General features: G+C 46.0%; 1 protein-coding gene across 3 annotated transcripts in view; it reads left to right on the plus strand.

The window, feature by feature from the left end:
• Positions 1-26,355, plus strand: part of PRKCB (protein kinase C beta) — a 316,975-nt gene that overhangs the window by 223,917 nt on the left and 66,703 nt on the right. For all 3 annotated transcript variants that reach the window (XR_003607171.2, XM_028090400.2, XM_028090399.2), the window contains exons 8-9: positions 421-517; positions 10,108-10,254. Coding sequence is in view for 2 of the 3 variants with exons in the window: in XM_028090400.2 (XP_027946201.1) it covers positions 421-517; positions 10,108-10,254 (244 nt within the window). In the remaining variant the exon portion in view is untranslated. The remainder of the gene's footprint in view (positions 1-420; positions 518-10,107; positions 10,255-26,355) is intronic.

Consider the following 26,355-nt stretch of genomic DNA (forward strand, 5'->3'; position numbering starts at 1 on the left):
GCTGTGAGAATGTGCTAAGAATCCATCGACCGTGGGAGATCTTCCTAGCATTCTTTCAGAATAAGAAAGCACTTAGCAGACAAAAAGTAGTAAAAACGTACAGAATGACTGAATGAGAGAACTAAGAAAAGTGTGTATGTGTGGAGATGAAAGAGCCAGAACATTGCATAAACACAGATTATTCATTTTTTTTCTGAAAACTGTTTAATAATTACAAAAATACGTAGCATACCTGGCTGCAAACATGTATGCGCACACCTCCCCCAAAAGAAAAAAACCCTCAACACATTTTTTTAAGATAAAGCTGTCTTTCAAGGTAGAGCTTTTAAGGTAAAGCTAGTCTTCCTTTTCTTATCCTAACTGACAAAATAATATCAAGTCAGGTCATGGAATTTGTCCTGTCTCCCTGTCTCCCTTTAGGTTTAAGTTGCTGAGCCAGGAGGAAGGCGAGTACTTCAATGTGCCTGTGCCGCCGGAAGGAAGTGAAGGCAATGAAGAACTACGGCAGAAATTTGAGGTGAGCTGTCTTTCTTTCTCCATCAGTGGGAAATGGTTGAGTTTGCCTCATATGCTGTGGCTCTGGTTATGAAAGGCCTTCTACCAAGGCTTTTCATGACTCTGTGCCTTTGCAATGTTATTCTGAGTCCCAGAAAACTCCTATGCATCCTGCAAAACCCCAACCAAGCATACCGTGCTTTGTGAAGTCATTCCTTCCTCCTTGTCCTCATTTAGATTTAGACTTTTACTCGAAAGTGCTCCTTCACTTCTCAGGTCATTTTTTAATAGATTTTATTTATTTATTTTAGAGATAGAAAGGGGGGGAGGGGGGAGCAGAGGGAGAGGGGCGAGCAGACTCCATGCCAAGCATGGAGCCTGAAGCAAGGCCTGATCCCACGACCCTGAGATCATGACCCAAACCGAAATCAAGACCCGGACGCTTAACTGACTGAGCCACCCAGGCATGCCCCTTCTCAGGTCATTTTGATGGTAGCTTGGACTGGGATGGTAGTAATGGTGAATGAAAGAAGTGGACTAAGGAGTGCTCTATTTTGGAGACTGAGTCAACCAGACTTGCTGAGAGATAGAATCTGGATTTGGACCTATTGGCGGGTTGGTGCTATACTGTTAACAAATGGAATCGTTTGTGCTGGTGACCTCATGAAATACCCATGGGTGTATCTTCTGAAGAAGAGTCCTTGGCCCTGACCTTGGGCTACAGTCTGGCTCTGCTTCTACCTCAGCTACGCCCTTTCCCTTTTGGGGGGCCAGTAGACCCTGTTTTCAGCTGTGTGAGAGTCGCAGACACATCCCGGTTTTACAAAGAAAATGTTTTGGGGAAAATGAGTTTGAGTTCTTTCATTACATGTGTATTGAGTGATTTTAAAGTAGTTTCATAAGGGAAAACACATTATTTTGTTTGTACAAACTCAATATACTGAGTCTGATGGGAAATCATCAATTCTAGATAAACAGTGATGGCCTGCTGACTCCGAAAAAATTGTATAAAATAGCTAAAATGAAATAGATTATTATCATTGTTATTCAGCAAATAATCACACAGGCAACTAAAAGAAAACTCATGACCAGGTAAAGTTCTATAAAAGAGAGGTCTGTGTTGACTCTGAGAACATATAAGAGCGGGGGACAGGAGGACGGAGATAGTGTCATTGAGGCAACAACAGTGCAAGTTAATGGAGTAGAGAGGGGAAAAGAAAATTCCATTCAGAGAGGATAGCATGTGCAAAGGCCCTGTGGCAGGAACTTCTTTAGCAACTATGTGAAACTTAAAGAAGGCCAGTGTGGGTAGAGGAGAGAGAGCAAGGGGTGAGTTCAAGGTAAGGCTGTCATCATAGTAGTAGAAGGGCTGTGCCGGCCTTAGCAAGGATTTTGGCCTATATCCCAAGATTTATATTAGTTTCCCCCTCAACTTGACAGAAATAGCACTTGAGTTTTGACTCTTGTGTGTCCGCGACAAAAGCCAGTGGTGATGGGTCTGACCCAGGGGGCTATCCCTTCCTGGAAACAAGTGGGATGAACACATTGGCCTTGAGCTTATCAGTCATTTCTCCAGTGAACTTGATAAGGGAAGGTTATTCCCATAGAGCTGGCTCAAGCCCCGATAAGCCGGTAAAAGGACATCCCACGCAGTGGAGCCAAGACCTGGACACTGTTGATTAGTCCTTCCAGAGAACACCTTCCATCTCTTTCCCTCAACTTTTTGATGAAGCTGTGCCCATTTGCTGCTGTGTTAAAAATGCACGGTCGTGGGTAAAAAAATTAAATTAAAAAATTAAAAAAAAAAACACCAAGGCCACTCTTTTCTCGTATAAAATGGCGTCTCAGTTTGCAAAATGATTTCTTCCATCCTAAGGCAGCCGGGGTGACATTTCAGGACACCAAGGAGAACAGTTCTTACGTGAACATAGTGTTTGTTGGGGCCAGTTACTGGCGTGGAGTAAAGGACTGTTTTATCTGCACGCAACAAAATGCAGCCGTTTATTTCTAGCAAGAGCCCGCAAATGCTTGTTTATGCCTGAATTATAATTGCTCCATACCGTAGTTGTTGATTAAAAAAAAAAAAAATGTTCCCAACAGACTGAAAATTGTTCTCAGACGCACAGAGAAATTTCAGGTGACCTTGAACGTGAGAAATGTAATCCCTGTGCAATAATCAATTAACACCCAGAATGACTCAGAAATTACTTTCAAGCCTCTTAATGTGGAGAAATTCTGAGTGACGGTAAAATCGAGCTGCTGGCCTTTGGGGTAATAGAATTTCACGGCAGGGTGAGCTTGGTGCGGTGGCTGTCCGTGGTGTATTTCAGAATGTTCCAGTTGGCTCGGTCTGGGGGGTGGGGAGGGGCGGGCTTTTGCCTGACCATGGGCTTGTCTCTGGGTCAGTGAAGGGAAAACTCCATTCTGGATGGTTCAGAGTGGGTTTTCGGACGGTCTAAGAATTTTCTTACATCACACAGTGCTTCCTCTAGGCCATTTATTATTTTACGTGCTCCGGAAATACTAGTGTATTTAACCCTTGCAGTACCCCTGAATGGTAGATACTATTAGCATCCCTGTTTTTCTTTTATGGATGAATAAACCAGCAAGGTTAAGCAACTTTTTACCATCCCAGAGCTAGCTGCTCATTATCCTGGGTTGAGTTTCCCCAGCAACAGACCATAAGGATTCAAGTGCAAGTAGTTTCTTTGGGAGGTGATCCCAGGAAGCGTCATTGCCGAGAGGGGAAGAGGTGTGTATCATGAAGCAGGTTAGCACCGTGGGCAGCTGGTGTTTAAGCACGCCGGAGAACTCTGGGAGTTGGATGTGTGCCTGGGGGGTGCCAACTGGGGGCATGAAACTGTAGTATCATCCACCAGCTCAACCGGCTGGTGGCTGCTTTTGGGAGAGTTCCCTGGCCAGCACCTTGTGGGCTCGGCTTGCTCCTGCAGCCAGAATGTGAGCCTGCAGGTGGAGCTGCAGGTGTGAGTGGTAAGGAGCCCCAGGTGTAGAGAGGAGAGCACCAGGGGGTCTTGGCCGGACACCTCGTCTCATCTGTGCAAGTGAAGCCCTATTCCATTCATGTGGTTCAAGCTCCAGGCTGCTCGGATTTGAATCCGGCTCTGCCACTTTCTTGCTGGGTGACTGTAGGCAAATTACTTTCTCTCTCTGAGCCTTTGATTCCCCATCTGTAAAATGGGGGAAGCACAATGCTTCTTAGCTTCTAAGGTTATATGAGGATCGAATGAGATAATGCATTTAGGACGGCGTCTGGCGCATCATAGCATTCAAATGTCAGGCCATTGTTGTCATTACCAGCTTCCCCCTTGGAATAAATAGAGCTCGGACCATATTCCTTCTGGGCTTTGGAAGGGCCGGTTGGGGATTGGGAGGGATCTGTGGGGGCTCCAAGCCTCCTGAGGCCTCACCTCTGCTGCTGGGTACTGGGGTGCCTGTAGGAGCCCCTTTTAATTGCAGAGGAGTCTGTAGTTGAAGCCAGGGCCGTCACTAATCATCTGAAATGTAGCCCCGGGGACTGGGTCCCGAGGCACCTCTGCCCCACTGCGGTGCAGTCTGGAAAGAGGCAGCGCTCCTTGCTCAGAAGTGTAGTCTTATTTGCTTTCTCTTTGAGCACCGACTTCTAGGGCTTCAAATTGCAGACATAAAAAGGCAACCATTAGTGTATTCCTGTTTCTGGAGACATATCCAACCCAGCCCGATAGAGGATCATTTTAATTTGGGCCTCAATTTTAAAATGTTTGCTCTTTGATGGAGGACCTGCTAGGCCTGAGGCTCCTGGGGATCAGGAGGCTTTCAGAGGGACACAGGATGGGCTTCTTGTCCTTCAAAGGTTCACTGTGTCGGGGTCACAAACCCAAATGTTTTCAGGAGCCAGGCAGATAACAAGGAGGGGGAAAAGCTTGGTGTCAGACAGTAGGGTGTGGTGGGGACTGTGGTAAACTTGGGAAGTCCAAGATCAAAGCCCCAGCCTGGTCATGTTCTGGTGGGAGCCCCCTTCCGGGTTCCTAGATGGCTCTTTTCTCACTGAGACCTCCCTTGGTGGAGGGGCTGAGGGACCTCTCGGGGGCCTCTCTTATGAGGGCACCGATCCCACCCATGGGGGCTCCACCGTCATGACCTAACCCCCTCCTACAGGTCCCATCTCCTAACGCCATCACCCTTGTGGGGTGGGATTTTTAGCATGTAAATTTTGGAGGGGAAGACACAAACCTTATCACCTACATGGGGAGACACAAACACTGTAGCTTTGAAGGGGGCCCAGACATCATAGGTCTATAGCCTAGACCTATGAAAAAAAAAAAGAGGCAAAGTCAGAGGGGAGAAGTTTACTCACAGGACAGAGGGATGAAGCTGGGGGCTACTTGCTGCTCCATGAAGGACAGAAAAAAAAATTTCCACGAAGCAAGGCCAAATGGAGACATTGGGAAGTTGAAGGCCCTTACACATGCTTCACCATCAGGCTGTACTGGGACCTGGGGTGTCCCCCTGAGGGCCAGGCCGAGGGCTGGGGACCAGAAACAGTCAGGATCTGGATCCTCACAGGTTGGAGAGTGCAGTGTGTGGCTCAGGTGGGTACTGAGTCAGGATCCAAAGAAGGTGGGAAATGTGGTCCTAAGGCAGGGAAGACGGGAGGGCGGGGAGAAAGGCGGGAATGTGTTTGACAGCCTGGGCAAAAACTTGGGGGCTGGAACGTAAGGATTTGGGATGATGGAAAGATATGGCCCAAAAAAGGAAGTACAACTTCTGTCTTCGGCACTTTGCTTCTTTACGATCTCCCTGAGGAGCTCACGTTTTAACCACCGGCTCTATGTCTGTGACCCCCCCCCACACACACACACATTCACCTCTGTCTCCAGCTCAGATACCATTTCAGTCTCAAACCCACAGAGGCCATTGCTTTCTGGGTATGGATACTTGGCTCTCCCAGAGACACTCAGATCTCAACATATCTTACTACGAAACAGCTTGACCGTGTGTGTTCACAGCAGCTTTGTTAATAGCCCCAAAGTGGAAAGGACACAAATGCCCATAAAGAGGAGAATGGATAAACGTAAACAATGAACAGCAAGACAAAGGGGCAAACTACTGACTCATGCAACAGCACGGGTGCGTTTCAAGAACAGGATGATGAGCAAAAGCAACCAGATGCAAAAGACTACTTCTCCCATAAAGGGAAGCCTGTCAGACTTTCACAAATCTTCACCAAATGTGTGGGTTTCCCACACCCAGAAATTCTCCAGTCCTCTGTGGACACCAACTGGGTGCCCTACAATTTAATTCACAGGTGACACCTGGAGTTAGAGCAGACCCCACAGGTTAAGGCCTGGGTCCCAAAGAGGCTGCCCTCAGTTTAGACTCCAGTCACAAATGGTGGGTTCCCAGGTCACCCACACTTCTGTCTGACTTGCTACCAATCAGGGGTTCCCACTATACCTCCTCCTCAGATTTGATAATTTGCTAGAATGGCCCACAGAACTCAGGGACACGCTTATTTCTATGAACTGGTTTATTGTGTAAAAGGGATATGATAAAGGATACAGATAAACAGCCAGACGAGGAGATACATAGGGTAAGGTCTGAAAGGAGTGCGGGAGCTTCTGTCCCCCACAGGGTTGGGATTCATCATTCTGGAAGCTCTCCAAACTCCGTAGTTTAGGGATTTTTATGGAGGTTTCATCACGGAGGCATGATCGATTATTAACTCAGATCTCCAGCCCTGGGATGGGGCTGAAAGTAATAAGCTTCTAATCGTGGTTTGGTCTGTCGGGTGACCATCCCCCATCCAGGAGCCCACCAAGAGTTTCCTCATTAGAATAAAAGATGCTCCTATCAGGAAATTACAGGAGTTTTAGAAGCTTTGCATCAGGAACCAAGAGCAGAGACCAAATATATATTCCTTATTATGTCACACTCTGTGATTCCATTTAATGAAATTCAAGAACAAACGAAACTGACCTATGGGAATAGAAATCAGAACAGAGATGGTGTTTGTGGGAGGCAGGATTGGCTGGGAAGGGGCACAGAGAACTATCTGAGGGTGATGGAAACGATGGAAACGTTTCCTCTCTTGATTGGGGTTTGGGTTCATGGGTACATTTGTCCAAATTCATAGAACTATATTCTTGAGATTTATACATTTCAGTATATCCAATGTAACTTTTATTTTTATTTATTTTTAAAGATTTACTTATTTATTTGAAAGAGAGAGTGCACGCTTGAGCAGGGGGAGGGGCAGAGGGAGAGGGAGAGGGAGAGGGAGAATCCCAAGCAGACTCCACACTGAGCACGGAGCCCGACATGGGGCTCGCTCTCATGACCCTGAGATCATGATCTGAGCCAAAATCAAGAGTCGGACTCTTAACTGACTGAGCCACCCAGACGCCCCTCCACTGTAATTTGTGAAACATTAATTACAAAAAGAAGAAAACTGGTGGACGCTTTGTCAGCAGCACAAATGGAGTGGCAACAATGAACATGCATGTTCTGAGGGAGAAATCAACCTTGCAGTGTGGGGAGGGGGGAGCCTCAGCATGCCCAAAGTCAGGCTCTTCCCACCCGCTTGCCCACACCTCCAAATCTGCCCTTCCTCTGCTCCTCCTCTGAGTGGAAAGTGCCACCATCCTGTCCTCCCAGGTGCTCAACACAGAAGCCAAGGACTCGTCTTTCATCCCTTATCCCCCTCTCCCAGGCTGCACCCAGCTCTGATGAGTCTACCTCCAAATCCATCCACTTTGTTCCATCTGCATCTCAGATACCCCGAGGTCGGGCCTCGCCATCTTGCACCTTGATGACTGTGGTCATTTCTTTCTGGTGGTTCTCAAACTCACCTCCTTCAAATGGGTCTCTTCGCTGGATCCAGGGTGATCTTCTAAATGGAATATGATCATACCATGGCCTCTTTAAAGTCTTTTTTTTTTTTTTAAGATTTATTTATTGGGGGGGGCAGACAGAGAGGGAGAGAGAATCTCAAGCAGACCTCTCTCTGAGCTCAGAGCCCAACACAGGTCTCCATCTCACGAGTCTGAGATCATGATCTGAGGCAAAACCAAGAGTCGGAGCTTAACGACTTTGCCACCCAGAGACCCCACCCTAAAGCCTTTCACTCTCAGAATCAGCTCTGACCTCTTAAGACAGTTTGCCTGGTCCTTCTCGCCTTTGGGCTGCATCCCGTGCCACATCTACCTTATACTCTGTGCTCCAGCCAGACTAAACAGTGTTTGCTTCTTCAAGTGTGTCTGGCTTTCTGCTCCATTAATGCTGTTTCTGCTGCTGACATCAAGTTGTTTACCTGGAGAACTTCAGAATATCCTTGACACAGGGTGGGGGCCCCAGTCCCTGCTGTGGTGTAGATTCTTTGAACATCCAAGCTTGTTTTTCTCCCTGATTGATCCCCGGCATCTAGAGCATCACCTGGCACGTAGCAGGTACTCCATGAGTATTTTTTGAATGAATGACTCTTTCCCAATATTCAAAACCCCGAAAAAATGTTTGTTTCCTCCCTGTCTTTAAAAGACAACTGAATAGGGGCAGCTGGGTAGCTCAGTTGGTGGAGTGTCTGACTCTTGATTTTGGCTCAGGTCATGATCTCGGGGTCCTGAAATTGAGCCCCGTGTTGGGCTCCATGCTTAGCATGGAGTCTGCTTCTCCCTCTCCCTCTGCTCCTCCCCCTACCTTTCTCTCTCTCTGGAATAAATAAGTAAAATCCTTTAAAAAAAAAAAGACAACTGAATAATAAGACAACTATAATAGCTGCCATTCACTGAGCACCTACTATGTGCTGGGAATAGTGCTAAGAACTCCAAGATACGTTCTCTCATGTCCTGATCTCCATTTGCTTGAACAGGTTTAGAAATGTTCATTCACCAAAAACAAGTAAGTGCCTACTCTGTGCTGGGTACCGCTCTAGACACCAGGGAAAGGAGAATAAGAGACAAAATCCTTGACCCCATGGAGCTTATGTTCTAGTGTGAGGACGAAGACGAGGAATTGAGAAATAAGTTAATCCTGGATTTGTAGGATTGTGATAAGAGATATGGAGAAAAATAAGTAAGGGGAATGAGGATTGCTGAGAGCTTCTGCATATTGGTATTGGGAAAGGCTGTGTTTTTTTTTTTTTTCCAAGATTTTATTTATTTGAGAAAGAGCAGGGAGAGGAGCAGAGGGAGAGGGACAAGCTCAGTGCAGAGCCCGATGCAGGGCACGATCCCACGACCCTGAGATCATGACCTGAGCTGAAAGCAATCTGACGCTTAACCGAATGAGCCACCCAGGCGCCCCAGGAAAGGCCGTCTTACCCAAAGTGAGGAAGCTCTGGGAAAGAACTCCAGGCACAGGGGACAGCAAGTGCAAAGGCTCAGGGGCAAGGGCGCATTTGGTGCTTTCAGAGAACAGCAATGAGGCCAGGGCAATGCAAGGAGAAGAGATCAAAATCAGAGAAGGTACAGAGGGGCCGGGACATCTCTGGCCTTTGGCCTTTTCTCTGAGAGAGATGCTGAAGCTTGGGATGTCTGGGTGGAGGAGTGTCCTGAGCTGATGACTCCCTCAGGATTACATCACTTATCCATACCAGAGTCAGGATTCTAACCCTAGAGGCGACTCCAGAAACAAAGTCCTTCCTGGCGGCTGCAGGTTTCACTGCTCACCTCCTCTAATCTCGTCATTGCAGGGAATCTGCTACCATTCTGAGTTGCTGTTCTGCTGCTCACAGCAGCAAGACCCTGCCCTACTGCACTGAGGACCGACATGGGCCTCACCCATCCACTTATCCACATGGCAGGAAGCTGTGTTAGTTGTTAGGGAAGTTGCGGAGATAGAGTCTGCACCTTCACAGAGCTTCCAGTGTGTTGGGGGAAGAAGGGAACAGTTACCATCCAGTATAAATGGGAAGTGAGACTGATGAAGGAAACAAATAGGGACACTTAATTTAGACAGACAATCAAGGAAGGCTCCCCTGGGGAAGTGAAAATGTGAAGCAAGGGGAACTCGGTTGGCAAGGAGGAGACAATAGCCATCCCGAAAGCAGCAAGAGCAGGTGCAAAGGCCCTGAGGTGGGATGTGAAAGGAGAATGAATCTGAATTACAGGGAAAGGTCCAAGAAGTGAGGAGGTTGAAGAACCTGGGGAATACTGGGCCATGTAGACCAGTGAAAGCACCAAGGGCTTTAGCTCAAACCTAAGGAGTCACAACTGAAGCATTTTAAGCAGGTGGTGACTTGGTTGGGTATGAAGAAGTGGAAGCTCACTCTGGTTGCATGCAAAGCCCAGTGAGGCGAGAACCAAGGTGGGCTGTCTAGGTGCAACATGACAGGTGGTGGTAAAGATGGAAGGCAGGTGAATTCTAGAGACAGCGAGGAGGAAGAAAGGACTCTTCCCCATGGTGGCTGAGGCATGATGGATAAAAGAGAAGCAGGGGTATCAAGGGTGGCTCCCAGGTTTCGGGCTTGCAGAGCAGATGTTGGCAATGTTTTTCATTGAGATGCAGGCCAGGGGACGGAGCGACCTGCAGGAACCACAGCTCACGGCAGGTTCCTGTGGCTTCTTCCAAGGGCACCCTCAAACCCTAATGATGTTTTCTGTGTGCTTCCTCTGCCAGAGGGCCAAGATCAGCCAGGGGACCAAGGCTCCAGAAGAAAAGACGACCAACACCATATCCAAACTTGACAACAATGGGAACAGAGACCGAATGAAACTGACCGATTTTAACTTCCTGATGGTGCTCGGGAAAGGAAGCTTTGGCAAGGTACGGTATGGTGTGGGGGCTGCACCCACTCCAGAACGACAGGTAACAAGGCAGGCACATTTGCTGTTCATATGGGGCTTACATTCCAGTGAGGGAGATAATAAAAAGGAAACAGACACTACGCTACAGTTTGTAACGAAAACTGTGAAGAAAATGAATAGTGTGCTGTGGGCCACAAACAAATCAAGAGGAGATCCACCTAGACCATCAGAGGAGGTGAACCCTGAACTAGCTATCCATGCCAAGAGCTAGGAATGAATGTTGCCAGCAGAGAGAATAGCAAGTGCCGAGTTCCTAGGGTAGAGAACGGCTTGGTACCTTCTAGGGACCATCAGAGGGTGTTGGGGCCAAAATGTCATAAGTATGGCGAGGTTGTAGGACGTGAGATTGTAGAGATGGGCAGGGGCCTGATCCTGCAAAACCTTGTGAGCTGTGATGAAAAGTTTGGATTTTATCCACTGTGCAGTGGGGAGCCATTGAAAGTTTTTGAGCTGAGAAGTGACACAATCCGATGTGCCTTTTGGAAAAGATCACTTTTGCAGCGAAGAATGGAAGCCATTCCTTTCAGACAGTAACGGATTTGAAGGATGACCCGGGGACTCGTAGACTGGTTCTGGATGCTTTTATAGATACTAGGAGACACTGTTTTACTGAAGTCGAGATTGTGTTATAAGTATTCCTGAGTTGTTTAGTGTTGTTTTGAGTCTTTTAATCCCTTGGTGTGCCACAAATATGTCTCATATAAATCTTATACCATGAAGTCAAGTGTACAAAAAATATAAATTTCTTCTCCATCTCGGTAGCCCAGGCCCCCAGTCTGGGACTTTTCCTGGAGTTGTTCTTACCTGGCTCCTCCCCTGGTCGTGTGAAACCCATTCACGAATCCTAACAGATCCTTTGCCAAAGCAGGCCACGCATTTACTGACTTCCTTCTATCATCACAAATGCAGCCCTAATCTAAACCCGCATACCCCCTGAGCTCCTGCAGAATTTCCTAACTGGCTTTCCTGCTTTCACTCTTGTTACCTGTAATCAATACACTTCCATTTAGCAGCACGAGTCATTTTGTCAAAGTTCCATTAGGTCAAGGCACTCCCCTGATTAAAACTCCCCGATGACTTCCCATCACATCAAATAAATTTCATACTACATTCTTGGCTTACATTGCTCTTTACAATCTGATCCGGGTTCTCTGCCCGGTGACTTTCTTTTTCTTGCCCCTGTCACCCACAGTGTTCTGGCCAGGGTGGTCCTTGGGTTTTTGAAACATACAAATCTCCTTTCTCTCTTAGAGCTTCTGTGATGCTATTTCCTTTATTCTTTGCATGGCTGGCTCTTTCCTGTAATTCCCATCACAACCTAGACAACACCTCTTCTGAGAAGTCTTCCCTAACCACCTCCTCAGCCATGCATTCATTCCCCATTATATTCTGCTCTCTCCTAGCAGCCATCACCAGATGGTATCTGTTTTGTTTTTTGGTTTGTCTCTCTTCTAAGAACTGAGCCCCACAAGAGGGGGACCTTCTCTGTCCTATTCACCACGGTACTTCCAATGCCTATGGATTGCATCCATTCAGGGCCTGGGCAGAATGCACAATTTTCTCTGTCTGTGGGTCACACGGTCATCTGCTGAGAAGGAATAAGGGATCTGAATGATGGCCCCGAGTTTGCAGAGCTTGGGCATGAAATGGGAATGACAGCAGGAATACACAGCAAGATTACTGAGAAGATCTCTAAAGTCGGTGATAGAAGTGGTCCATGCCTCTGTGTGATTTTTGCCAGCACCTTTGAGCAGCTGGGTGTGGACATGGGGAAGTGGGTGGCAGGTTTGAGCTGAGGGGGAGATTAGCAGGATTGGTGAGCCAGAAGGTTAATAGAGAGTCAAGGATTCTGGGAAGAGAGTTGCCCACTGCAGATCCAACAGAACCTTGTAGTGGGTGATCAGTAAGAGTGTATTGGATAAATGAATAAAAATGGCATCTAGACCAGGCTGGAAAGAAAGTTGGGGAAGGAAGAGGGCCATAACCTCGGGTGGGAAAGAAGGAGTCTAGAAGCCGAGGGAGGAATAAAACAAACGGGTGAGGTCAAGAGATTTCAAGTGCTAGGAAGACTGGGGGCATTTAGAGTCCAAACATGGGTGGGTTGCTGTGATGATAAGGATGGACACGGCCTAAAGGAAGAAGGGGTTCTAATTATATGGGCCTGTTGGGGAGTTTGTAGAAATTAAATTATATTTTTAATAAGTGACGTATTCATGTGGCTTGTAATTAAAATTATATTGAGAGGATAAACATTGAGACATCTGCTCCCACCCAAATCCACACCTTTCTGTGCCTGGTCACCGCAGCTGCGGTCCAGAGGCAACCATTCTGTTCATTTAATTTGCATATTTCTGGTTCCCATGTCCTAATTTAACACACATAAATATGCAGTTTTACTCTTGCCCTTGTTACCTCAAGGGTTCGCATCCTCTACACCGAGTTCTGCACCTTTCCAGTCACTTGACAACATAGGTTGGAGAGTTTTTGATTGAGGAATTAAAGTGCCAGAAGGATCCTATGGAAAGGATCAGGATTGGGAGGAGGGTGGAGAAGTGAGAGAATGGGTCATCAGGGAACAGTGAGGAAATGAGAGCAAATAGATCGTATGTTTCCATGGAAACCGTTACAATAATTGAGATTTCTATTCCAGGCTGGGGATGTGGCCTCAAACAAATCACAGATGAGAACAACAGTATGTCATGAGAGCCAGACAGAATCACAAAAAACCTTGATAATCCTTTAAAACAGAGCGTAATCCTTTGCAACTCCAGTGTTGCCCACTGTGGTTTTAAATTAATGTGGTTTTTGTATTTGAATGCCTACTTTGAACATCCTGCGGTCTTGCTAGGTATAGAGATCGATCCGCTTAAACAGCGCACCACAGCACGGTAGTGGCTCTCCTCCTTGCAAAGAGGGGAGAGATTGGTCTTTGGGGTGATGTGTTCACCCCTCTCCTCCCCCAGGTCTGCTGGATCAGATCTGGCCCCCAAAAATGTGCTCTTAAGCACCGTCATCGTTTGTGGGGCAACTAGGGAGTGACACATGCCTTTTGCTAAGACCTGTGGGGATAGAACACGGCGAAGTAGGCATGAAGGCCGTTGAGTTCCAAACAAGTAAGCCCCATTTCAAAAACTCTGAAATGAAGGACAATTTGGAGAGTTTACTTTCCTGAACAGGTGGGAGTGTTTACCCGGGAGTGTTATCTTGCCAGAGCAGGGGCTCTTGGCATGTCTGGCTGACTTACAGATGGATGCCTTCTAGAACTTTTGTAATGGAGCATTCAAATGTATTCCTCATTTATAATTTAATGTTTGTTTTTCTAGTTTTATCCTTTGTGCTCTATTTTTTTATGCATTCATTCATTCTTACTGAGGTCTAACTGCCATATAACATTAATTCCAGATATACAATGTAATGATTCAATATTTGTATATATTGTGAAATGATCACCACAGTTAAGTCTGGTTAACACTGGTCCCCATCCAGAGTTAAATTTTTTTTTCGTATGATGAGTTTTACTCTCTATTTTCAATGATCCCTTGAATCTTTGTCTTCAGCTTTACCAACCATTACACTTTTCAAGAATTCAAACTCTGTGGTTTTCAAGGGATTACTGGAGATAGAATTATGCTCCAAATATATAAATTGGGCAACTACGTACTGCCCCAATTGATTGCATAAGTGCACCTTATAAGGTAAACACAGTAAGTACTTGATGAAGTATGTACAGAGCACAAATACAACTCTCTACATCATAAACCTGAATCTTCTAATCCAGAAATCCTGCCACAATAAACATTTAATTAATGCTAGTATTGCCTGCCTTCTGAGACTTCAGATGTGCTTGTGATTTATATGACCCAAATAATTTTGAAAAGTTATGCCAAGACGTTTGAATGGAGTCTCTTATTCTTTTATATTCTTTTATATTCCTGACTCTTGCCTATGGAAGGTCCTGTGTGTAATGGAGTGGGGAGCAAGAGGAGGGCAGGTGTATGCTGTGGTGGACATCGATCTAACATAAAGAAGTTCAAATCCAACAGCACAAAAGTCTATGTAAAAGATGTGTCATGGAAGATGATTGGTAATAGAAAAAGAATGAAAATCATTCAAGTGTTCATCAATAATATGAAAGTTAAATATCTCATGGTATATCCATGATATATTCAAAAGAATGAGGTCTCTCTTATCTTCGTCTGTCTGCCTGTCTATCATCAGGGAAAGATATTCATGACACAGTAGCAATTAAAACAGAAGCAAATCATAGAGCATTATGGTTAATAATATAAAATATAATACACATAGCATAATTCTTTTCATGTAATACACTCATGGTCCCTACACTCATTGAACTTTTCTCCCAATATTTTATTGTGAAAAAAGCACTTTGAATATAGAAAAGTTGAAAGAGTTATACAGTAACATCCATAATACCCACTACCTAGATCCTACAATTAGCATCTGACCGGTTCTGTTTTATCACACATCTATCCATCTGTTTGTCTCTGTCAACCCATTTTTTTAAAAGACATTATTTATTTATTTGAGAGAGAGAGAGAGAGTGAGCACGAGCAGGGGGCAGGCAGAGGGAGAGGGACAAGCAGACTCTCTGCTGCGTGGGGAGTCTGACGCAGGGCTGAACCCAAGGACCCTGAGATCATGGCCTGAGCTGAAGTCAGACCCTTAACTGACTGAGCCACCCAGGTACCCCGCTGTCAACCCATTTTTAATACATTTCAAAGCAAGTGGCAGACACTGCTACACTTTACCCCTAAGTGCTTCTGCATACATATCATTTAACCAGAATTCAATATTTGATTTTGGTCATTTTTAAGGTAAAATTTACACACAACAAAATGTACAAAGCAGTGTATCATTCTGTGAGTTTTTTAAAAATGCGTACTTTAAAATGCAGTGGGGAGCTAAACATTAGGACATCACACTAATAGATGTAATGTGCAACTGTGGTGTTTGATGTGCACTGTGAGAGCCTGCGGGTGTGGGCCTTGGCCCTAGTTGGAAGTCAGTGAAGGCTTCTGTGAGAAAGTGGCTCTTGGACTATATCTGAAGGATGAGTTAAGTTAGCTTTGCAAAGTGGAGGCAGGGGAGTCGATGAAAATCTCAGAAGGTCTCTTCTTCCTGACCCCACCTTCGAGCCAGGCTTGGTTGGTCTGTGTGGTGGGCAGGGCACCTGAGCTCCTTTAATAATTAGGGTAGATTCACCTGCCGTAACAAGTAGACCCCCAAAAGTACACTGGCTCTGACACAATGGAAGCTTAATTTTCATTCATATGATAGTCTGAGATGGGTGTTCCTGACCTCACCCACTCTCTCCATATGGTGGTTAAGGGACCCAGGTTCCTTCCATCTTATATGACTCCATTAATCTCTACTGCCTTGTTTTTGTCTACATTCAGAGGGCGGAGGGGGAGAAGTATGGAGGAGGTGCAAGCTGCTCCTTAAAAGTCTTGCTTTGGAAGTGGCACCCATCACTTCTGCCTACACTCTATTAGAATTTAGTCACATGGCCATGCTTCAGTGCAAGGGAGGCTGGGACAACAATTTTGGTGGAAAAGCTAGTAGCATCAACCACACTCCCTGCTTTTCGGCTCTGGATGGAATTTTTCTTGGGGACACAAAAGACCTTCTGAATTGAGACCTTAGGACTCCCAGGTGATCATGCTCCACAAACAAAAAACTTCAAACTCCTCTTTCTTGGTGACATTTCCTTGTGTTCAAATCATGGAATATGCCAGGTGTTAGTCCTGCTTTTCCTGAAGCATAGCGTAAGCCAGGAATAAATCAAGTAGGAAGAAGTCGGCAGCTTATGAAATTAAAAGGAAAAAGTGGAAAGTCCTTAGAAACTGGGCGTCCAGGTATAGGTGTTATGTCTTCAAAAAGTCCCATCCAGGTCTGTTGCTCTGTATGCATCTAAGAAAGTTTAAAATAAAAACCTGAGAGGTGAGACACCATTCAGCTTCCTCTCTGAGTGCTTGACTTTCCTGGAATAATGCCCAGGGGGTTGGTGACATTGGTGTCTGAGCGTCACTGTGGAGGCTACTTGAGGGTTAGGAAGCTACTTGAAGGATGAGCCCCTTCCAGTAAGGTACCCCTAGAGACTTGGAACGTTTGTATCACTGTCCAAGGTGCTGATGTCAATCCCTTTGGCTCAAAATTCAGACTGTACAACAGCATTGAGTACAGCCTTGGCTGAGTTTCCCAGATACTCGTTCATTCATGCACATGTTTATTTTTTTCTGTCATGTGTATACCTCCTTACTATCTTAAATATTTTTCTTTAAATAGATTTAGCTTCCTTTTCTTCTCTTAGCATTGCCTTAAAAAAAAAGAATATATATAAAATCACAGGTTTGATCTACCACTTGTATATTTATTTTAATACGTTTTAGGAGAATTTATTAAAAGAAGATTGCTTTTGTCCTTGTACTGCTGATGGTACAAGTACCCCGTTTTGTGAAAAACTGTCTTAAAGATCTTATGTTCACACAAGAATTTGGCACTTCAATTACTATTGTTATTTTTTGAGAACATGAGGTCTTTTGCTTCTTTTTTCTGTGTGTATCTGGAAGGTACAGAAAGTGTCTGATCTTCCCTGTCCTCCACGTCCTTTCCTTTAGATGAGAAGCATGCTCAATATTTCCTCTATCCTTAGAAATCTTTCCTGTGATCTTGACTCTCCCTTCTCCATTCTTTACCCACTGAATATATCCAGAGACTGAAACTACCCTTTTTAGATTTGCCGTCTCCATTTCCTGTCCACCCACGCCATATCCTTTTGCACTATGACTTCTACCCTCAGCAGATTCTGAAACACAGGTCTCCCAGTTTTTATCAGTGATCTCCTGGCTTCTTCCTCTCTGGATTTGAGCACAAGACATGGTCGCTACTTATGACAGCAGAGGGCAGACATGAGGGAAGGAACTGGGACTGAGACTGGAACCCACGCCCCATCCCCAGGAGAAGTCCTCACTTTTATAAGCTGCTCGCCGACAGGCATAATTAAGGATTCGTTCAGTTGGATAAGTATTGAGCAGCTACGATGTGCCAGGCACTCTTCTAGGTGCACAGGAAATGGCTGTGAACAAAACAGACAAAAGTATCTGCCTTCATGGGACATCTGTTCTATGGTGGTGATGGTGGTGATGATACCATCTAACACTTGAGTCTCTACTATACGCCAAGCTCTGTTGTAAGAGCTTCTATGTATTGGCTCACACTTCCGCTATAGCGTGGCTGCTGTTATTCCCATCTACAGAGGAAATGAGAGACAGGACATTAAAGTAACTTGCTAAAGTCACACAGGTGGTCAGTGGTGTTTGACAGACCGAGTTTGGTTTAGATACATGTGCTCTTGATTGCTTGATACTTAACACCTGCATTGCTGGTCCCAACAGTGGTCACCTCGCCACGTCATGGACATATTCTAGGAGGTTAACAGTGTTCCCTCTTATTTTCTCATTTCCCCCCTCTCTTCTTTTTCCCTCTGAGTATAAACAGAGTTTGTGTGCCTCGGTTGTACTCTGAGCCTCTGCCATTAGACAAAGTGCATGCCCATAGTGACGGAAGGCTCCAGATTGCTTGCTCTCCCCCATCACTCTGCCGTCAATCACCTATCCATGTGCAGATGCTCATGGGACCTGTGAACTATCACAGGGATTCCTGAGAAGGCTCATGACAATGGACTCCCCCTTCCAGCCCTGCCCTTCTCCCCTGTCTGTGGATCTTGCCTGGTGGGATCCTCCAGGCCAGGGGAGGCATCTCTAGTGTGTGCAGTAACTCCTCAGCTGGTTCCTTTTCAGCCCTTGACCTCCATTTCTCCTAACCTGCACCCACTCTTCACCCCGTCCTCCCTCTCCAATTCCACACACCCCATCCCCATTGTCTCCAACTTTGATGGAGCTCATAGGAATTGCCTGGGACCAGGCTATGGATTTACATGCATTACATCATATGAATTCTCACCTCAACCCTGCACGGTAGTTACTGACATTAACCCTATTATACATACATGGACATTGTAATCACAAAGGTTGAATAGCCTTCCCAAGACCACACAGCGGGAAGGAGGCAGGACCAGGACTTGAAAGTAGGTTTTGTGATTCCTGTTGCCTCTTTCCATCTTGGTCAGCATTTGTCTCTGCTTTAAGGTCCACTCATCTCCACCCAACTGCTAGTCTGGTCTTTTTTGAATCAGCAGTTTCAAAACTGCTACAGAGCTGCTTAATGGCATTTGTGGGTCCCTCCTTCTGCTGTGGAAAAAAAGTTAAAAATGATATTTTATGTGACTGCATTGGGATAAGGGCAAATATATTAATATAATACGTTAAAGCATTTTCTTCAACCTAAAAGCCCATTTTTTTTCTTGTGGTTTTAAAAGAAATTAAAACGCTTTCATGAGCCCCTAAAAAGAGTGTGTCCCCCCAGGACTGTGATTCGTGTTCCTGCTAAAGTGGGTGCCAGTTGCCAACACGAGCACCCCAGCCGTGCATCCTCAGCAACCTCCAGCCTTCTCTTGCTGAAAGCCACCAGCGTGCTTAACTAGCATGAGCTTCAGGTTTGTGCACAAGAGAGCAATCCAGAGCTCCAAGCCCCAGACTACAGCGTCTTCTGCTGGAACCAAGTGCAGCCCTGAGTTAAGACAGGAAGAAATTGCCTGAGGAAATGAAAAAACAGTTTCGTTCAAACCCGTAACAAAGGCCTTTCCTAAGTCATTTGGAGCTCCTGATGTGGGAGTCTTTCCTAATTTTAATCTCATTAGGGATATGGAGCCACACACACACATACACGTACATACATTAGACGTGGTTATATAATCCTACAGACAAAAGTACTTTCCTTTCCTTGAACCTGCTTTGCTATCTTTTTGCACCATATGGTGAGTTCCTTTATCATATGGTTCACAGACAGCTCAAAGTCTTTGCTACCTGTTCCCTTAATCCTCTCCCAGGGAACCTTTTGACATTTGCTGTCTGATCTTGGATTCCTGCTTTCTCTTTGGTTCTCTCCCAATGATGGCACCTCCCTCCCAGCCCCCAGTCTTTCGCATGCAATTCTGATTGCAGCCTATTTTTGCCAACTCATCTTCCCGGATCCTGGCGAGGTCCTTCCACCTTCCTGATGTTTCTGTGTCTCTCCTCAGTGCAACGACTCGCTGTTCTTCCACAGCCCCTACCTTCACTCCTCAAAAGAGAGTCCATTAAACAAGATGTTACAAGGGTCCATTTTCCCTGACAAAATTACTGATGTTGAGGAAAAGGAAAGATCTGGAATTCAAGTTTTCTAAGCCTCTGCCCTGCTGCGAGCAGCTTGTCAAGCCAGAGTGAGCAAAGGGAGTCTTTATTAGGAAGACATGGTGTGTTTCCGTGCATCTCATTGACACCCAAAGGCAGAAAGTGCAGCCGCAACAAGGAAGCTTCCAGGAAACCAACAACCATGGCATCCATCTTGGGAGGCCCCAGGCTGCCATCTCTGCTTCTTGCTACCGTCTCTCTCAATTCTCAATGTCTAGTACCCAAATGTAGACTCTGTTGGAATTTTAAGAGAAGCTGATGGGCCAGTGTGGCTCAGGGATCCCTATGATCCGTGAAAGCTATGGCCACAAGGAGTGAGGTCGCTTCTCCAGCCATCTGTCAGGAAGCACAATAGGAACAGACCCTCTGAAAGAAGAGGTGCAATGGGCGGTTTCTCTAAAAGAAGAAAGGAAATTGCTAACCTTTCTGGGGCACAGACCACAGTGGGAGTTTCTTTTAAGTCTGCGGTTTCTTGAACACGTTGCCTGACGCTTTGGGGAAAATAATGCAAAGTTAAATCGGGTCCTGCTACCAAAGGGCCAGCTAGAGCCTATTAACATGGAAACTCTGTCTCGGGCAATAATTCATGGCCACTGGTCCAATTACTGGGCTGTCATGGTTCCTGCCACCCTCCGCATATCCATCTAGACCGCATCTTTATGCGCTCCGCTTGTTCAGAAATGCACAGTTCTGTTAAGATGAATCCCTGGTTTCTAAAAGCATAACCCATAATTTTTTTCTACCACAAACACCATAGCAGAAACCTGTAGGTTGTCATTACCCAACACCCATGGTAAAAATTGCGGATGCACAAAGATGGGTAGTTAATAGGATTAAACATAGTTTGTCTCATTCCCCACCCCCCACCCCGCTCCTGCCCAATTCCACAGTATGTCCTGACCTCATCGAAAACCACTGCAGAGATTGATGATACAGTTTGAGCACTGAGAACTTGTCTAAATGTTTTGTATGCATGGCTCATGGAAACTTCACAACCATCTTCCAAGTGGGTACTGTTGTTAGCTCCATTTTACAGATGAGGAAGTAGAGGCCGAGAGAGACAAGAGACTTGCAGATTCATGCAGCAGTGGATGCAGACTCGAACCCAGGGAGTCTGGCTCCTGAGTGCATAACCACTAAGCCACACACGGCCTAGCTGCACTCAAAGTGCTCCATTTCTGCCTCGGAGGAGCCCAGTTCTGTTAGCCTGTAACACCACCAGCAAAGGGAGGCTTGGGCACCCAGGGCAGATCAGATTATAGAGAAACAGGCTTCCCTTGTGCAACCTAATTGTTCAAATCAATGACGGACCCTTAAGGGTTTCACTGCATTTTCTTTTGGTAAAAGGCATCAATTATTGGTTTGTTTTCCCCAGGAACCATCTAAAAAAAAAAAACCAGTCAAATTAAATCTGCTTGTATTTTAACCATCTAGCCTTGTCAAATATAACGTATGATTCAAAGACAATTGATGGAGCATCCATGTCACGAGTATTGATTTTGCCTCAAAAGAGCACTACAATAAGTAGAGTTGATGCCTATCAATTATCATTACCGATTCTATGATATCAGTAATTAGAAGTGAGACAGCCCAGGGTTTGGAAATTTTTGCATTTCTTATGACAACCCAATTAAACAAAAAAAATTGTTTTAATTAAATCCAACTAAACATCTTCATTGAAAACAATGAAGGAGGTGGGCATTTCAGGTTTCAATCATATTCCCCCGCTCCACCCTCCCCATCCCCAGTAGTGGCTGTGAGTCCTTTCTTCCTCTGCGTAGTTACATTTGCTTAACAATAGCATGCCCTGAGCTGACTAGGCTAAAAGGACCTCCATTCTAAACTTCCTTTCACACTTCCTGCGGCTCTCCCTGCTAGTGGGCCATAGTTCAACTGGATTAAATCTGAGGTGTCGTTCGGCTTCATTTTAAAAGGCTTAAATCTTAGCACCTGTTAACCTGACTTCTGATCTGAAATTTCAGCTAATCTCCCCCATTATCAGTGTCCTCCCCACTAGAGCGGTGCATTCACAATTGATGAGCTTGGGCTGACACGTCATTATCACCCGAAGCCCACAGTTTACATTAGGATTCACCCTTGGTGTTGTACATTCTGTGGGTTTGGACAAATGTATAATGACATGTATCCACCATTATAGTATCATACAGAATAGTTTCCCTGCCCTAAAAATCCTCTGCGTTCCGCCTATTCATCCCTCCCGCCCCCCTACCCCCTAGCAACCACTGATCTTTTTACTGTCTCCATGGTTTTGCCTTTTCCAGAATGTCATATAGTTGGAATCATACATATGTAACCATATAAAGAGATTTTATTTTAAATACGGAAAGCCTTACATAATAAATCATGAAATAACCGAGTTGTAGCATCTGAGTTGATCTGCACGCTGAGTGTCCCGGCTCTTATTTTTTGTCCAGCCAGCTTGGAGATGACACCCACCAAGTCCTACCCTGATCCACACTATTAACTCCCAATTAACATCTTTTCCCCACTGTATCACTTTTCAATTTTTCCTGAAGTACTTCTTCAGTTAGCAAGTCTCCCCAGTTGCCAGAAATCATTTCTAGACTGTTAACTTCCAGTTTGCTGCTGGAGGCAAAGGCATTTGATTTCCCCCAAATCACATGACTTCATATTCCATTAATGTGACCACCATTAAAATTAAAACCTAAACACACATATGTGCGGACATAACACACTTAGGAAATTTGATCCGAAGTTTGAACAATAAGAATACGCTTTGGATGGTCAAAATCGGGGCCTCCAAGAGAACCTAGAGCATGTTAGGATATCTTTGCATCTGGTGGAAGTTGAATGTTGGGAAAGCCCCAAAAGGCTCCCAGTTCATCAGCCATGGCGAACACAGTGCCTTCAGTTCTTTCTATCTCAGAAGCTCTTCACATGCCTTATGCCATCGAGTCATCGTTATGGCCCCATGGACTGATGGATGCTTTGTCTACATTTTACCCCCACATCCAACATGCTACAGGAGTTCTGGGTTAGAATGGATCTGCCCCCTATTCCAGCCTCTGGTTACCCAGGGTTGAGTGGCTTGAGCCAACTCTTTATCCCTGGTCCCATCCGAGGGAGGACTTTAGCAAATCTGCACTCCAGAACGGACAAGTCTGTGAGGGCCTAGGAACCAGGCACACCGCCCCTCCCCCATTTGGAATTGTAGAAGATGATAGTCTACTGATTCCACAGGGAGGCCCTGTCCACACTGAGCACACAGCTCACTGAGGGAGGGTCCTCTTAGCCTCTGGCAGAGGGCTTGTGCTAGCCCCACCTCTAAGCACAGACGGTAGGACCTTGCTTTCATCCCCAACTTGGCATCACATCTCCTGGGAAATCGATTTTGCAGAAATTTTGGTCTATTGCTTCGGCTCACTTTCTGCCTTTCTGCTTGTCTCTTCTGGAGAAGGTGAGCAAGAGCCACTGTAGCCACAGAGGGCCTTGGAACATCCCCTTTATGCTCACCAAGTCTGCTGATGCTTTTGCAGGTGGCTTGCTCTGGGCTGGGCACCGAGTTTTTCCTGCGTTCCGTCCCTGGCTCTCCTAACAGCCCTGTGAGGGAGGGGCTGTCATTTTGCCCCTTTAATGGGTGAGGGAACTGAGACTCAGAGATTGAGTAATTTGCCCACGATCACACAGCAAACACATGACAGAGTCAGGCTTTGAATTCATGATTACAGAGCCGAGCCTGTACCACTGTGATTTTACCGTTCTAATGAGATGCAGACTTCCAGCTCGTCAGACTCTGTTGGTATCACAGTCTCATGCTTCCCTCGAAGAGCTTGTCAGGATACCTGTTATGTTGTCAAGGTGAGGATGCTGAAGCTCCCCTTCATTTTGTATCTCGGCTGCACCCAAATTTCTCTCAAAATCCTACTGCTGAGTGGGTGAATACCCCTGGAAGAGCAAGCGGACCACATTTGCCCAGGGCTCCAGCCCCTGATTCCACCACCATCCTGATGGCCTGCCAGGTCACCATCACATCCTCCCTAGGGCAGACCAAACCTGGCACAAGAAGGCCCCCAATATTTAGAAGATTCTGATTTAATGGGTCTGGAGTATGGCCCAGGCATCAGCTTCTAAAAGCTCCACAGGGAATTCTAATGTGTGTCCTGGAGAAACCAAAGCTTGGTGCAAGCCCACGAGGCGGGGGAGGGGTACCGTATCTGCCTTAAAACTTAGAGCTGAGCTGATTGAAAGTACCCTCTTGCTGGCCTCTGGGGAGCTGGGTGCAACTCACAGGAGACAGTCCAGACATCAGGGAGAACCCTCGAAAAGATGGAACCCTAAAATAGAGGAGGAGGCACACCTTACAGCAGACCAGCCCCCAATGCCTGCCCCCAGCCTGGTGCCCAAGCCCACTCCCTCGTGGGGTGGGCGTAGTGAGGGAGGAGTCCGGGAGTCTGCAGTGGGCCCACAGTGTCCATACCAGGCTTTAATTTGCTTCTCTCTCCCTGTCCCCTGCCAGCCTTAGCTCAAACACCTTCCCCATCCTCTTCTCCCAGATTGGAGTTTGGGGGCCCTGTGGGCCCCAGGTTTCTCTCTCTCTTTCTCTTTTCAATGTACCATTTGAGCTCAAGTTAGAATCTTTTCCTAACCCCAGCGTGTTAGCTGAGCATACGGTTTCTGATAAGGCTAGGTGCTTGGTCTCTCCTCTTTCTCTTCCTCCTTTCCTGCCCCTGTGGTAGGGATGTTGTTAGGAACATCATCTACAATAGCACTACATGTTCAAGATCCATGCAACAGATTTCTTTGAGACCCAGGTTCTAGGGAAAGCTTATTTTTCTCTTTAAAAAATGCTTTTTCCTTAAAGGAAGTAATGAACTTTTGTTATGTTTCATGTGTCTCTGGTTGCTTTAGCCTCCAGGAAGCTGAGGGAGGGAGGGAGGAAGAGAGAGAAGAGAGAAAATACACACACACACGCACACTGTATGGTGTATAATCATTTTTAACCACCTTTATTGAAGTACAATTTACATACCGTAAAATCCAGATGTTTATGTTACATAATCTTGAATGCTACCTCAAGTTCTTTGTGAATTATGGGTTGGCAGTAGCCATATACAAATTAAACGGTGCGAGACCTAAGTCACTGGAGATCTCTAGTGACCCAGATCTAGGGCTTTTTTTTTTTTTTTTTTTAAGCTACTTTCCCCCCATGCAGATTTTTTTTCATTCATTTATCCAACAAATATTCCTTAAGTGCCTACTGGGTGCTAGATGTTGGGGATATACCAGGGAACAAGTCAAACAAAAGACCTGCTCTCCTAGAACTTACATCGAGGGAGGGAGGAAGATAAAGAGAGATTTCTATCATGTCAGGTGTGGTGAGTGCTATGGAGGGAAACCAAGTAGAAGAAAGGGATGGGGAGTGACAAAGAGGGCTGTAACTTTCGAGAAGGTGATCAGGGAGGACCTCTGCAAGGAGATGAGGGAGCAAACTTGGGCATATCTGGGGGAAGATAGTGCAGTGGGAAGAGAGGAAGATCCTAGGAAGGTGGAGTGAACAGGGACCCACTTGAGTTTTAAAGCTTTGTTGGGGTACGTGGAGCAGAGTGCACGTGTTTGTGGGGAAGAAGTAGGGGCGAGGCAAGGAATAATTAAGAGACAATTTCAGGAGACCAGGCTCAGGATCATGGTGGCTTAGATCGGGAAGGAGGTTGGATAGGGCATACATTTTGCATAAAGAGCTGACAGAACTTGTTCATGTATTGAACGAGGGACGTAACCGAGAGGAGTTAAGGGAGACTCAATTTGGCTTTGGGCTTTTGGCAGATGTCTACTGAAGCTGGGGACATGGGGAGCTGGGTCTTTGGTCCCTAACTATGCCTACCTTCTCACATTGGTAAGCACAGGGACCCATAGTCCTCACGGGGCAAATCTCCTTAGCCGGTTGAGAACTGGACGTTGGTGCTGGCGGACAAGGATCACAAGCAGCCACCCCCCGCCCCGCCCAGTCATTCTCTGAAAAGGTGAAATTGATGATAACCACTGTAGTGGATAGAATTGTCTTCCCCCAAAATATATGTTCAAATCTTAATTAGAATCCCTATGAATGTGACCGTATTTGGACAGAGGGTCTTTGCAGATGTAATCAAGTTCAGTTACGGTAGACCCTAATCCAGTGACCAGTGTCCTTAAAAGAAGAGCCAATCTGGACATAGACACAGGGGCATGGGAAGGAATGCCAAGTGAAAACAGGCAGAGATTGGAGTGACACATCCATAAGCCAAAGATTATTAGCAACTGCTAGAAGCTAGGAGAGAGGCATGGAGCAGATTCTCCATGACAACCTAGATGGAAGCCTCTAGAAGGAAGCATCCCTGCCAACACCTTGATGTTGGACTTCTGGCCTCCAGAACTGTGAGAGAATAAAATCCTGTGATGCTAAGCCTCTCGGTTTCTGGTTCTTTGTTACGGCAGCCCCAAGAAACTAGGACAACCTCCAGGTATTAAGCATTCATCCTTTGCCCAACACGGTGCTGAGTGAAGGTGTGCATGTTGCTCACTTTATCCTACCAAGGTCCTCCACTACCACCGAAAGTGAAGCATCGTTGTCATTCCTGTTGTCAACAGAGGAGGAAGAGTTACGTGAATTTCCCAAGGTCATGCAGCTAGTGTGTGTGGTGGCACTGGGACAGCTCCCAGGTCCTCTGACTCTAAACCCCATGTCCTGACCATTCTGCGACACCATCCTGTGGCCAGAGGCCAAGACTCCA

Source organism: Eumetopias jubatus, unplaced genomic scaffold (genome assembly GCF_037043125.1).
Source record: "Eumetopias jubatus isolate StellerSeaLion01/CBP00866 unplaced genomic scaffold, mEumJub1_p1.0 scaffold_12, whole genome shotgun sequence".
Classification (NCBI taxonomy): domain Eukaryota; kingdom Metazoa; phylum Chordata; class Mammalia; order Carnivora; family Otariidae; genus Eumetopias; species Eumetopias jubatus.